Consider the following 13,232-nt stretch of genomic DNA (forward strand, 5'->3'; position numbering starts at 1 on the left):
AAAAACGTCTGTATTTCAGTTAAATGATTTTTTTTTAAACACATTTTTGGTGATAGTTAATAACTATTATGATATTTCAAAATTTTTTTCGAAATCTGTTATTTTTTATTTTTTTTGGAATTAGTCAAAGGGACAATACATCTTTAAAATACATCGAAAAGTAAAGTGATCTTTAATTAAATGTATAATTCGATAGAGAATGTTCATATAGGCGATCACCCGGGGTCACGGTACAGTAGTCTTTAATATAATTTGCTTAATTTCTTTATATCTGTCATTTACATGATAAAACTTTCATAACAGTATTGATTTTAAAAGATATGTTGTTTTTTTTATTTTTGTGCTATAGATATGCATATTGCAATGTAATGCTATAGAGTTTTAATCTAAGAATCAACTTTATATCACATTTAGGTCACCAATCACCAAAACGTCCAGTAAGAAATTAATCAGATTTTCATGACTATTAGGATCAATTAGATCTATTCCTGTATATTCGTGTGTATATTCGTGTGTATACCCCTGTATATTATCTGGTGATAGTATTATTAAGCACGAATATGAATAAAGAACTCTGATATTGCGACCAAGTGAGTCTAAAACCTTCGCACATTATATTACAACATTTTGTTTATGTTTTGCATGTTTTTATCAAATCCAAAAAAACGAGTTTGCTATGTTGGATTACAAATACCGAATATGCTACAGTTATGTATATTCGCACTGTAATGGATCGGAAAGCTTCCGAAGTTTCTTATATCTACATTATTGGTGGCGCAATATATTGCATTGCATTGCTATTGTTCACTACTGGTATTCGCGGGCGTATTTGCATATCAGGTGAATGACTATATTGAATAGGCTGCGTGAGCGTTGCTTCTGCAGAAGTTGTTTTAGTTGTTGTAAGACATGTTATATACTGTATTTTTTTTAATTGTGGATTCTCGCCAATACTGTGAGTAGATATTTTCTATACAACCATAATGTTTTACAGTATTACTATATGTGCGTAACGACAATGAATTCACTGTTTAATAATTTCTGTTTGATATACAGCTTTGTCTTATTAGATAGCATACATGTTGAAGTTAGTTGTATAACATACCATGTTGAAGTTAATTGGATAACTTACCAGGTTGACGTGATTAGTAGTATGAAATTGGTGTATTGGATCCAGGTACAAGTTCGTTCAATGTGAGCAATACTAATTGATAATTAGTGAAGTGACCATATTGTAGTAAGCTTGCTTGTGATTGTTTTTATTGTTGAATTATATTACACTGCTGATACATAATAATTATGACGTTGTTTTATACAGGGTTTGTTCCTGTTTAGAAAAATAAACGATACAGAGTAAATACAGCCTCATCTTGCGTATTGTTTTGTTGCATGGGATACATGGCTTCACAAACCAAACCTTAATGGTCTAAACCTAGCAAATCAATATTAAGGATTCCCGAACCACGACAGCACCTTATAATACGACACTCTTTGAATTGATACAAAGCGTCTATATTCTGTTTTTATTACAAGGGGTTTTTAATTGGGGGAAACGGAAAGAAGATACAATCAATAACCCAACGTATGTGAATCTATACCGGAACAGTAGACCTAACCTTATATTGAAGTATAAGAAGAACATACGATCATTTAGGGCTGTAGACCCATTTGTACCGCTGATAGTGTAGTACGCCGCTTCTGTTGACGAAACACAAAAGATATACTGTGCACAAATAGTTTTAAGTATTGAATGACATGGAATTTGTTTGGCGTAGAGCTTTCATAGCTTCCTTGCTCCTATTTATCAAGTTTGTTACTGGTCAAGTTTTAGACGAGGATATTCGATGTATAACAAGCAAGATCACAAAAATTGCAGAAACATATAATCGTTACTTCAACGACGGCCCTGAACAAATCTCAGTTCTTGCTGTCTTGCCTGAGGAAGACACACCTTTCTGGTGCAACAATACCTACTTGGAAAGAACATTTAAGTCTTCTGTGAACACATTAGGGTTTGTAGTTCCCGAAAACTTAAATTATGCGGTGCCAAGTTTAGCTTCTGATGTTTTTAATTACATATCAGCTATTCCTTATGTCGACAATGACATTGTTCAATCAGACCTAAAACTGTTACTGAAGTTTCCAGAGAGGATCAAGGCAATGGTAGATTGGTATCATTTAGATGAAACCGCAAAAGCACCTGTGTTTTTCTTATACACCTGGAAATACCCATGTATTAGTTGCACTGATATGATTTTGGACGTTCTTAATACTGAAATATACCAAACAATTCCTCTCATAATAACATTCACCGACTGGGGCCATACAGACCCGGATGTAAATATCATAGAAAGTGAGAATAGGTTGGAGGTAGCTGCCATCCAAAGACCTCTATCTGCAACAATTACACGTATGAGGTACGAATACACAACAGATGCAAGTTATTATTTTGATTTGTTTCAGCACGTTATATTTGATAAATTTTACCGTACGGGTGTGCCTCGACAACAAGGTGATCAGATACAGTTTGCCGTTTTAACCATTTTGCCATTGCATGATAAAGAGAAGTGGTCAACTCCTGACTACGCCGAAGAAGTACTGCGGCCACTGACGGCACGAGGTCGCGTGTTAACGCTACAAGTAAACGATCGTCTAGCTCCATCAGAAATCAGCGAAAGTGACAATTTTGTAGTCGCACGCGGAGTAACTGAAAACACTGATACTGCTCAGACATATGCACTCCGTGGTGAAAGTACAGACGGAAATAACATAGCGTTACTTCTTAATAACCATGAACGCATACATGGATTGGAGACACCAACTGTTATTGCTCTTTATTCGTGGACTTGTTTCCATGATGATGTCACTTTACAAGAATCAGCAACAATACTTGAACTGTATGTACGACAACCAGACATATACAGGGTCATTTATGGTTGTTCTTCAGAAATATCTGGCGATGATTTTGAAACAACACGATCAACGTTTGACAATATTGATGTAAAAGCGTTTTTTGTACGAGAAACGTTTCCTGAAGACGTTATTCAACCTGTAAACGAACCCCCGTTTGAAGATCATGAATCCGCCGCTGATATGCGCCCGTTACCGCCAGGAGGCGATCAAAGAATATGTCGGGTTAAAAGAGCACTTGATGAAAATCTTCAGTACAACTCTTTCCAGAATTGTGCGTTCCAATGTTTGGTGAATGAATATGAGTGCGGCAGATTTTGCTGCTGTTGTGGAAACAACCTGATTACAGAAACTACAGCGTACTTGGTTAACAGCATAACATCTGATTGCAGGTAAGTAACAGTTCAGACTATACTTATTAACTTATTATACCACCGCAAAGTTCTAGAAATCCCTAGAATTTAACGGTTGCCCATTGTCCGAGTGGACGGTGACGGAAACACCATGTCGTGCGAAAATGTCTATTAATGCAATTTATAAATACTGTAGGCCATCATTGTTCTCTCTAAACGATCAATGACATAGAAATGAACCATATAGAGCTTACAATGTTTCGGATTGTTTACTCTTAGTCTTCATTTGATTGTCCTGCATGCCCTTTAATACAGTGTCGACTTTAGTTATTGGTTTGGAGGCACCAGGTTTTTATTATTAACATTGTACGAGGTATCACAGTCTATCTAAAATGTTATATTTATATTTTCACTTGTACTCTTAACCTCCTTATAATTACTCTTAACAACGTTATTTATTGTATGTTCAGTGACCATTATTAGTTAGACATTCCTCATATTCGGAACTGTGGACACATCTTCGTCCGTTTCTTTAGCTTTTTTACACTATTTTTTAATTTCCTTCTACTGTAGGTTTACGACTTGTAGGCAGAGTATCTCTTTTATCAGTAATACGGCACTTCACAGTAGTTTAAAATGGACATCTGGGCCACATTTCGGCTCATAGCATGAAGACGGGCAATGTTTACGACCACATTTATTCGTTTTACCAGTCGATAGACCTACCCATATACCCATTATTGCATAGCATTAATGTTTAATTTTACAACAGTACTAGGTTTGGTCTAAGGTTCATATGTCTTCACAAGGTTTATACAGGAATTTATTGTTAGTTTTGGCTCCTGCAACTATTCCTTCAGGATATCCTCATCTCGTAGTCCACAAACTATTTTATCCAGCATACTCTCATCTTTGAGACTTCCGAACTTACCATTTTTGCTTTCGTAGACGAATTAGGGAACATGCAAAGTCTTCACCTTCCTGTTCAGATTCTCTATATGGAATTGAGAATTGGTACCTTTTATATTGGTTTTTCAACATCAGTAGGATTTTCGAGCTTGTATAAACTTGCATCGTTAGCGATGGAAAACACCTTTGTAATTCGATAAAGGATTCTGGTGGTGAGAGGATGCTGCATTACCCATACGGGGAATGCAACCTCTGACCTACTGATTTTGATTTTGGAAGTGAATTTTGGCATAGTGTATGTACTCACATATTTTGGTCATGTATGTGGCATCGTTGTTTAGACTAAAGGCCAATTTACACAGACGAGCGGTAACGGTAAGCGGTAAAGTTGAGCGGAAAACGCAAAAATAGAATCTATGTTATTTCTTATGACCATTTACACAGAACGCGGAGCGGACGAGCGGTTGAGCGGAAATCCGCTCAGGATCGAAACAGATTCGATTTTGTGAAAATACCGCGCGGTAATTATGGATTCTTGCCAACCAACGACATGATTGAAATGACGTCATCTATCAACAAATTTTTTTTGCGTCCGTCGAGTGAAAGACGACAATAAATACGAGTGCCGTAGTAGGCCTAGCCTATAGTTTCTTTTTCTTTTTATTCAGCACCTACGACGTGACTAATGTTCGTATAGGCCTAAGGATAGTGAAAAGAAAATATACATTTTAGTACGTTATTAGGCAACAATTCCCTCTAAAACTTAAGGCTTGTGTGTGCTAGGCCTACTGACAGTCAGTCACATCCAGGCCAGCAGTAACATGCATTAGCCTCGAGGCCTACACGCACCTACTTTCCACCACTCTGTTTGCGAACTCCGCGCGCTGTGTAAATGGGAAAAGCTACGCGGTTTTTCGCTTACAAATACCGCTTACCGTTACCGCTCGTCTGTGTAAATTGGCCTTTATGCATCTCTGTCTGACCGTTTAGTTTTATCAATTATGAACTTGTCTTGATAAAAACATAAATAATAAAACTCGTCCTAAATATGAAAACCTAACCCTCTAAATAATCTCTCTCAAACTAAAAAAAAATATTTTAAAAAAATGTTCAAGTAGAGAATTGATCCTACAACCCCCTTGGCCATAGCCTCAATAAATACAAGCCCACTGAGCCATCCAGCTCGTGGATCCAATCGGGTTTTACTTTGTATATGCATGAATAAAACATATATTATACGTAAGCATTTTAACCGACAAATCAGCATGATCATTTTGAACTTTGAACTTTGTTTGGTTGACTCTCCGTACATCCCAATACTTCCGAAGACGTTCCTTCCGAAGACATGTCGAAGATGTCGTTCTTTGTGACGTCACAAGTACTTTAAAAAAAAACATAAAATTCACATTTTGGCTCAGATATATACTGTTTCGTATGTTTTTCTTGAAACCATTCTAAGGCGTTCCATGCGATACAATGTCAAAATGGCTACAGCATACATATCTGGCGCATTTTAGGTCATTTTTAGGTCACCTGATTTTCACTACGAAAGTATTAAGTGTGTGCCGTTAAAGCTATAAAGGTGTTCTTCCACAAGTTCGTGATAAATATAATAATTTATATATATATACATATATATAAATCCAAAGGCAAATTACTAAAAAAAATGACAATGCTGTGGGTATCAGTGGCTGGATCTCAATGGAGATACAAAAATAAAAAGCAAAAAGCTAAATCAAAACGATAAAGTAAACAGCCAGAAAAGTTAGCAGAGCTTTCGGGCAACACTAGCCATCAGTGCAAGTGAGGGAATTTGCACTTATCTACATTTATAGAAAAACATTAAAAGAAAGAATTTATAAAATAATACAGCATTAGGCTTCCTGAATAAATATGTTTGCAATTTCTTTTTTAAATACGTTCAGAGATTGTGGCATCTTGTTGATATCAATATTATGTTTATTCCAGGTTATAACCCCCCTATAAGAAATACTACGTTTTTTATACTCAGTGCGAGGTTTTAGGAACATAGAGGTTTGTATCATTATGTCTGAAGTTATATTTGAAATTATTTTGTTTGATAGAATTGATAGATATGTGGGTGCACGCCCCATCATAACTTTAAAAATTACCATGCAACATTTATACTCATCTTTAGTTGAGAGGGTAAGCCAATTTACTCGCTGAAAGTGCATCTTTACATGGTGTGTCCCAAGATATGCCAAATATGATTCGGGCTGTTCTATTTTGTACAGGTTGTACTCTTTTTAGAAAGCTCGAACCACAATTACCCCAGATTACACTAGGCCTACAGTAAGTTAAATGTGGAATAATAATAATAGAATTTGAAATATTTCTTAATATATTATTTAGAAAAATGTGTCTACATCGTTTAAGCATACCTAAACCTTTTAGAGCCTTCGCACGAGTAGGCTATATTCAATATGGTATTTCCAGCTTTCATCAGTGTTTACACCAAGATGTATGTGGACAGAACGTTCTCTGTTTTTCAATTTTGGAGAGTTTTTGACTTGATCCTATTAGCATAAATTCTGATTTTAAGATGTTAAGACTTAGTTTGTTATTCTTCAGCCAATCAAATGTGTTCAAGCTCATAGTGTATTGTTTGATAAATTTCATTTTCATTTTCTGATGCATAATATACAATAGTGTCGTCTGCATACCTACTAATTTTACACTTGTGGCATTTATAATATACATAGGGAAAGCCAAGGGGCCGCCGATTGAGCCCTGGGCCACCCCGCATTTGATGACCGTACGTACGTTCAGATAACATGTCATTGGCATTTGTGAATTGGGATCTTTCAGAAAGGTAACTTTAAATCACTGTATTGTATAATCTTAATTTACTCAATAATATGTGATGGTTTACCGTATCAAATGCTTTTTTGAAATCAAGCATGCACATACCGACAATTCTGCCCTCATCAATTTCACTGTACCAATTTTCAGTAATGTTGGCAAGTGCTGTGGATGTAGAGTACGATGGACGAAAACCAGATTGATTTACATATATTAGGTTATAATATTTAAGAGCCATTGTCTGTAAAAAAATGGATTTCTCTAAAATTTTTACCATGAATAGACATTTCAATAAAAAGCATATCTACAACATTCATTTTAATGTTTAGCCTCCGTTACCATGACAACGGTCAATTATTCAAATTTTGATGTTTTTGCCATTTTTCACAGATTTCTATAGTGAAAAAGTACAAACTTGTATACTTATTCTAACCAAAAATACTCACAAGGGGTGTTTTTAAAAAATATTTTTTTTATAAAAGTATACCTCATAAACGTACCTATAACTTCCAAAGTGGTGTTTTTAAATCAATGAGGTTTTTTAATGTGATAGTCAATAGGTTTGTCAACAATAATCACGAAGGAAAATACGAAAAATACAAAAAAATACAACCAAAATATCAACAAACAAAACACATGAAACACAATTTAAATATGGCTAATCCAATAATAAAATGTATATGTGGCTTGTCATAATGCTACTAGAGTCATACGAATAGTTTAGATAAAATAGGAGAATGTCTTGCCAGGTTTATTTCAATTAATTGCCAGAAAACAGTATTTTGCATTGAAATATTTAGTTGATGGAAAATAATGTTAAACTTTGAAATAATTGCGTCAATGGTTTTTATAAATGTTTAAATCTATTTTGTGTACAGAGATGCAGAAAGACCTCCCTAAAAATCTGACCCTGTAAATAGGTCATTTGAGGTCAAAAGGGGTCAGAATGCAAAACAGGACAGGTCCCCACTTTACTACAACTATTAATGTTTGATCGAAATTTACAAGATAGTTCATAAAAATTCTCAACAATTTTCATTTTTTACCTATAGTGTTACCTTAGCAACCATTTATATGTGTAACTAAAGAAAGTAATTTAAAAAAAACGTAAAAATGGCGTTTTTATGAATACAAAGAATTGAATGCATTTGTAATTTTTCTCAATTTTACTTCTACTGCATTCTATTAATCTTAAAGTGAGGACAAACTTGACCTTGTAAATTCATTCATTTTGAGGTCAAATGAGGTCAACATTTTACCATAGTAACTGTTTCTATGCGAAAATATTTTTAAAATAAGGGGTTTTTCATAAATACAAAACATTTTTTCTACATAGTTTACATTTCTTCTTTTTGCCAAATTTACTTTAAATACTGAATCCTAATCTCAGAAAAAAAGTCTTGACAAATCTGAATAAAGGTAAAAAATTTACCTTTAGTGTTATCTTAAACCTGTTTACGTAACTAAGGAAATTTTTTTTTAAATAAAATATGGAATTATATTTTACATATTGAGGTCAAATGACATCAACATTTTACCTATAGTGTATTGTAGCAACTGTTTCTATACGTAACTAAGTACAATATTTTTAATATGGGGTTTCATGACTACAAACAATTGATTACATAGCTTTACTACTTTTTCCCAAATTTACTTATCTACTGAATCTCAGAAAATGTCTGTCGGACCTTGTGAAAGGGTCATTTGTTGGGTCAAATTATGTCAAAATGTATTATTTATGTTATCTTAGAACCTGATTCTTTGCGTAACTAAGGATAATTGTTTTTTAAATACAGTTGAACCTCCCGTAAGTGGCCACCCTCGAGACCTGGAAAAGTGGCCGCTTAACGGGTGGTGACCCCTTACGGGAGGTTCTGCCGATAAAGGGCCAAAATCACGTATTATGGCTATATACGATATTCTTAACGAAACGACCCTCTCAATTTTCCAGCTAATTGTAGGCCTATTATTATTTATAATCAGGTGGTTTAGTATTTTTTAGCATTTTCAGACAAATTTTAAAAGCTTTTATCATATGAAAAATGGTCGGTCAAAATCTGTGTAGTTTTCTCATCTCTTCACAGTAATGTTTTTAAAACCTCTTCAAAATAAAGCTAATATATAAAGAAATACACTAAACATGGACCTCTAATTCATAGGTCCATGCAATAAGTATCACATTTTTCGATTGGCCGCTTACAAAAAATCTCATTTTTAGTATAAAAAGGTGCCCGCAGCTGCTTACGGTAAGCACCAAATGCACTAACTAGATAGGAAGAACAAACGGGCTTTTCAAAGTGCGTCCGTTAAGGGAGGTGGCCGCTTACAGGAGGTGCCCGCTGTAAATAAAATATAGGGTTGTCATGAATAAAAATAATCACAGAAGAAAGTGACCTTGTGAAACGGTAATTTGAAAATGCAAATAAGGCATGCCTGCTAATAATCTACAAATTTAAATTTGTATAATATAAATATGCAAAATCTAAAGAATATCTCAATTTTAGTTACCATAGTAACTGTTTCTATGCATAACTAAGAGAAATTAAATAATTATCAGATAATTAATAATTAATACTGAATCCAACCATCACAGTAAAAAAAATATAGAATTTAAAACCAATATTTATTAATAAAGTGTGATATTTTACATGCTGACCTTAAATGAAATGAAATTTCACATCAGGGCTTCAATATTTGCTGGGTAGCATTAACATACCTGAGTATATCATTGACTTTTGGGGGAAGGTGGTGGATCCAGGAGTTTGAAATAGTTAGGGGATTGGAGGCGAGCGTCTAAAAACTTAACTTTATGTCCTATCTTTAGCATCTTTAACTTGGGGTGGGTGGGGGCTTGGAGAAAGGGGGAGGGGTGGGATGGAGGAGTTTGAATCCGTCTATTTGTTGGGGCGATGCTAGCGGCAGTGTGGGTAGTGCTTGAATACATGAATTTGACACTGTATAGTGGATGATCGACCAAAGTGTTACTGTTTATCTTTTTGTGGTTATTGTCGGAGTAGGAGGAGGGGGATTGTAGTCGAAAGTGGTGGTGGATGGGCATGTGGGATCTGCTTAGATTAGCAAATAAAAGAAGTTTTCGTTTGAACGAATTACTAATTTGTTCAAACAGATTAGTAGTTTGAACGAATTAGTAATCCGTTTAAACAAATTAGTAATTCGTTTGAACGGATTAGTAATCCGTTTGAACAAATTATTAATCCGTTTAAACAAATTAGTAATTTGTTTGAACGGATTAGTAATCCGTTCAAACGAATTACAACATATACTTTAAATGGCACTTGTTGTATATGTTGTAATTCGTTTGAACGAATTAGTAATTCGTTTGAACGGATTACGTTCGAAAAACATATACTTAAAATGGCATTAATGGGCTTTCGTACTTTTCTTATTTGATGGTATGATATGTCTTATTACATTCCATGTTTTTTTAACATCGTTTTTATTTTCGTTTATTTTGTCTTTAATCAAATCTGACTTACTTTTTAAAATCATTTGTTGCATGCATTTCGACATTTACGGTATTTTTGTGTTTGATCATTAGATATATTACATTTTTTTTTAAATTTATCTCGTTCTGGCATCTTGTTAATAATATCTTTACCAAGCCATGGAGCCGTTTTCTTCCATATTCTATGTTTTTTCATAGGAGCATGTTTATCAATTACATTTATAAGGTGATTTTCAAGTAGTGAGCACTTTCGTTCACATTTTCACTATGTATAGTTTCATTCTAATTTATATTTTGGAGATCAGAGATAAAGTCATTTTAATTAAATCTTTTAAAATTTCGAACAAATTTGTACTTGTGTTCCTGTTTATTTACCGTGTCATGATTTATTCGTTTTCCCAATATAGCGTATGTCATGGAGTGGTCACCGAGACCAGCATGTATAACGCCAGATTGAAACGTTGGTAAAGAACATTACATCAATAAGCGTTAAACTATCTTTAGTTATACGAGTAGGTTCATGTATGACGGGCTCAAGTTGAAAGTTCGTAGTAATTCATTTAATCTTTTGGTGTAACAATGTGGTTCGGTAGATAGGAGGTCGCAGTTTAGATCCCCCATCAACATGAACTCTTTCTTTTCTAATTCAGTTGAACGTAAAATATTTTGTAGGTGGTCAAAAAGACAAGTAGTTGAATTTGGTGGTCGATACCATAATTTTATTAAAAGGGGTTTACATTTATTGCGCGTAATTTCAACAGATATAAGTTCAAGTTCAGCACACATAGGTCATAAGTTCAAGTTCAGCACACATTAGGTCATAAGTTCAAGTTCAGCACACATAGGTCATTCCTTATTCTATGTGCGGTATTTTGATTTACGTAAATCGCAACGCCACCCCGTGTTTTGTTTTGACGATCACGCCTGTATATTACATAATCATCAACTAGGAATTCCTGATCATTGAAGGTGTTATTTAAAAACGTTTCACTTAAACCAAAAACATCGACATTAATTTAATTTAAAATATGTTGCATCTCATCAAAATGCATTGGTAGACCACAGGTATTTGCATGGGCTATAATGAAACCCTTTCGCTTCAATGCTTTAAAAACATCATTATCAATATTATTTACGTTTATGTTTCCTATATCATTTTCGTTTTCTATAAAATGTATTTCAAAGTTATTTCAAAATGTATTCGTGATCTCACCATCAAATTGATGATTTGCATCGTTATGAGTAAATCAATTTGGATTAAAATAATATTTATCATCATAAAAATCTGAATCTAAAAAATGTACATTATTTACACAGTATCTGGCCTTATGTCCCATTTCTCCAAATGATCTACATACCAGGCCTTCATTGTAGTAACATTCATTAGTGCGGTGATTTGACAGTCCACACAGCAAGTTTTATTTGTCAAGTTTTTGTTTTGATGTCGTCCATTGTTTCGTAGTTGATGTGCATTCCTTACTGGCATGTGCGTGTTGTTTCTGTTTTGTCGTTGTCTTTGTTGATTTCTATGTGCATTGCTGTGTTTGTTTTTCATCTGTCGCCATGCCAGCTTCTTTTCCAAGTCAAGATCTATGGAAGGGATGGCATTTTTTTTAACAATTTACTAGTTTCGCCGATCCAGCCGATGATAGGCGAAGAGCACCAGTCGAGATTGAGCTATCTATCGATCCGCATTTATAGGTACAAGTTGGCGATATATCATTCATTCATTTTCATTCATAATGGTATATTTATTAAAATCATCTTTACAGAAAAACTGAATTGTGACCATTTTTTACATTATTAAAAGGTACTTAAAATATTAAAAATGTTTTAAAAAGATAGCATAAAATAACATCAACCACAAAATACATCATATAAAAATATTAAAATAAAGGAGCACAACATCAAAACAAGTAAAAATCTAAATGACTGGCCAAGTGATTTGAAAAAAAATTACCTAACATATTATATTTGATTCTTATTACTTCAACATTATATTATACAGAGGGATAACATTATTTTCAATAAAGAAGTAAAATCAGTTGCGGTTCCACTGCCTAATCATGTATTGAATGGAGCTGTTACAATATCTGACAGTCCGGCAAACAGGGACAGTAAGTTTGTTTGCGCTTCGTAGATCTCTGAGACTCAAACCTAACTGAGTGGAATACACTCATCTTGGCTAGAAATTAACGAGGCAAAAAATTTGCTACAAATTTCATTACGACGTACATTTAACTGTATAAAGCTCGCTTTTGGATTCGCTCTAACATATTCGATTCAAGTCGGGTAAGACCAGAATGCCACACAGGAGCAGCGTATTCAGTTAAGGGTCTGACATACCCAGTGTAAATAGTTAATAAGTCAACAATTGGCATTTTTAATCGCTTAAGTACTTTCAACATATATAATCTACCATTAGCTTTGCTAAGCACTTTAGTGATATGAGAGCTCCTTTTAAGATCAGAACTAATGTTAACGCCTAAGATTGTAGTATTATTCACAATGTGCAACGGCTGTCCATCAATGTTGACAACAATGATTAACATTTTCTCTAGAGAAATTTACACTCATAACTAAACATAATGTTTCATATTATTAACTGTCGTCCATTGCGATAGTTCGTTTAAGTGGTTTTGCATAAATCTAGGTTGCTTAATTGCAAAGACGGGGTTCAACAATGGTAATATCATCAACATACTTAAATACGTCAATCGTCTTATCGTAAAAACATCATTAACCATGGCAAGGAAGCAGAGGGATCCTAG

General features: G+C 34.2%; 1 protein-coding gene across 1 annotated transcript in view; it reads left to right on the plus strand.

The window, feature by feature from the left end:
• The first annotated feature begins 2,246 nt into the window (after positions 1-2,246).
• Positions 2,247-13,232, plus strand: part of LOC140047535 (scavenger receptor cysteine-rich domain-containing protein DMBT1-like) — a 33,869-nt gene continuing 22,883 nt past the window's right edge. Inside the window, exon 1 of the mRNA XM_072092578.1 lies at positions 2,247-3,302. Within this exon, the coding sequence (XP_071948679.1) occupies positions 2,251-3,302 (1,052 nt within the window). The 5' untranslated portion in view covers positions 2,247-2,250. The remainder of the gene's footprint in view (positions 3,303-13,232) is intronic.

This window comes from Antedon mediterranea, chromosome 4 (assembly GCF_964355755.1).
Source record: "Antedon mediterranea chromosome 4, ecAntMedi1.1, whole genome shotgun sequence".
Classification (NCBI taxonomy): domain Eukaryota; kingdom Metazoa; phylum Echinodermata; class Crinoidea; order Comatulida; family Antedonidae; genus Antedon; species Antedon mediterranea.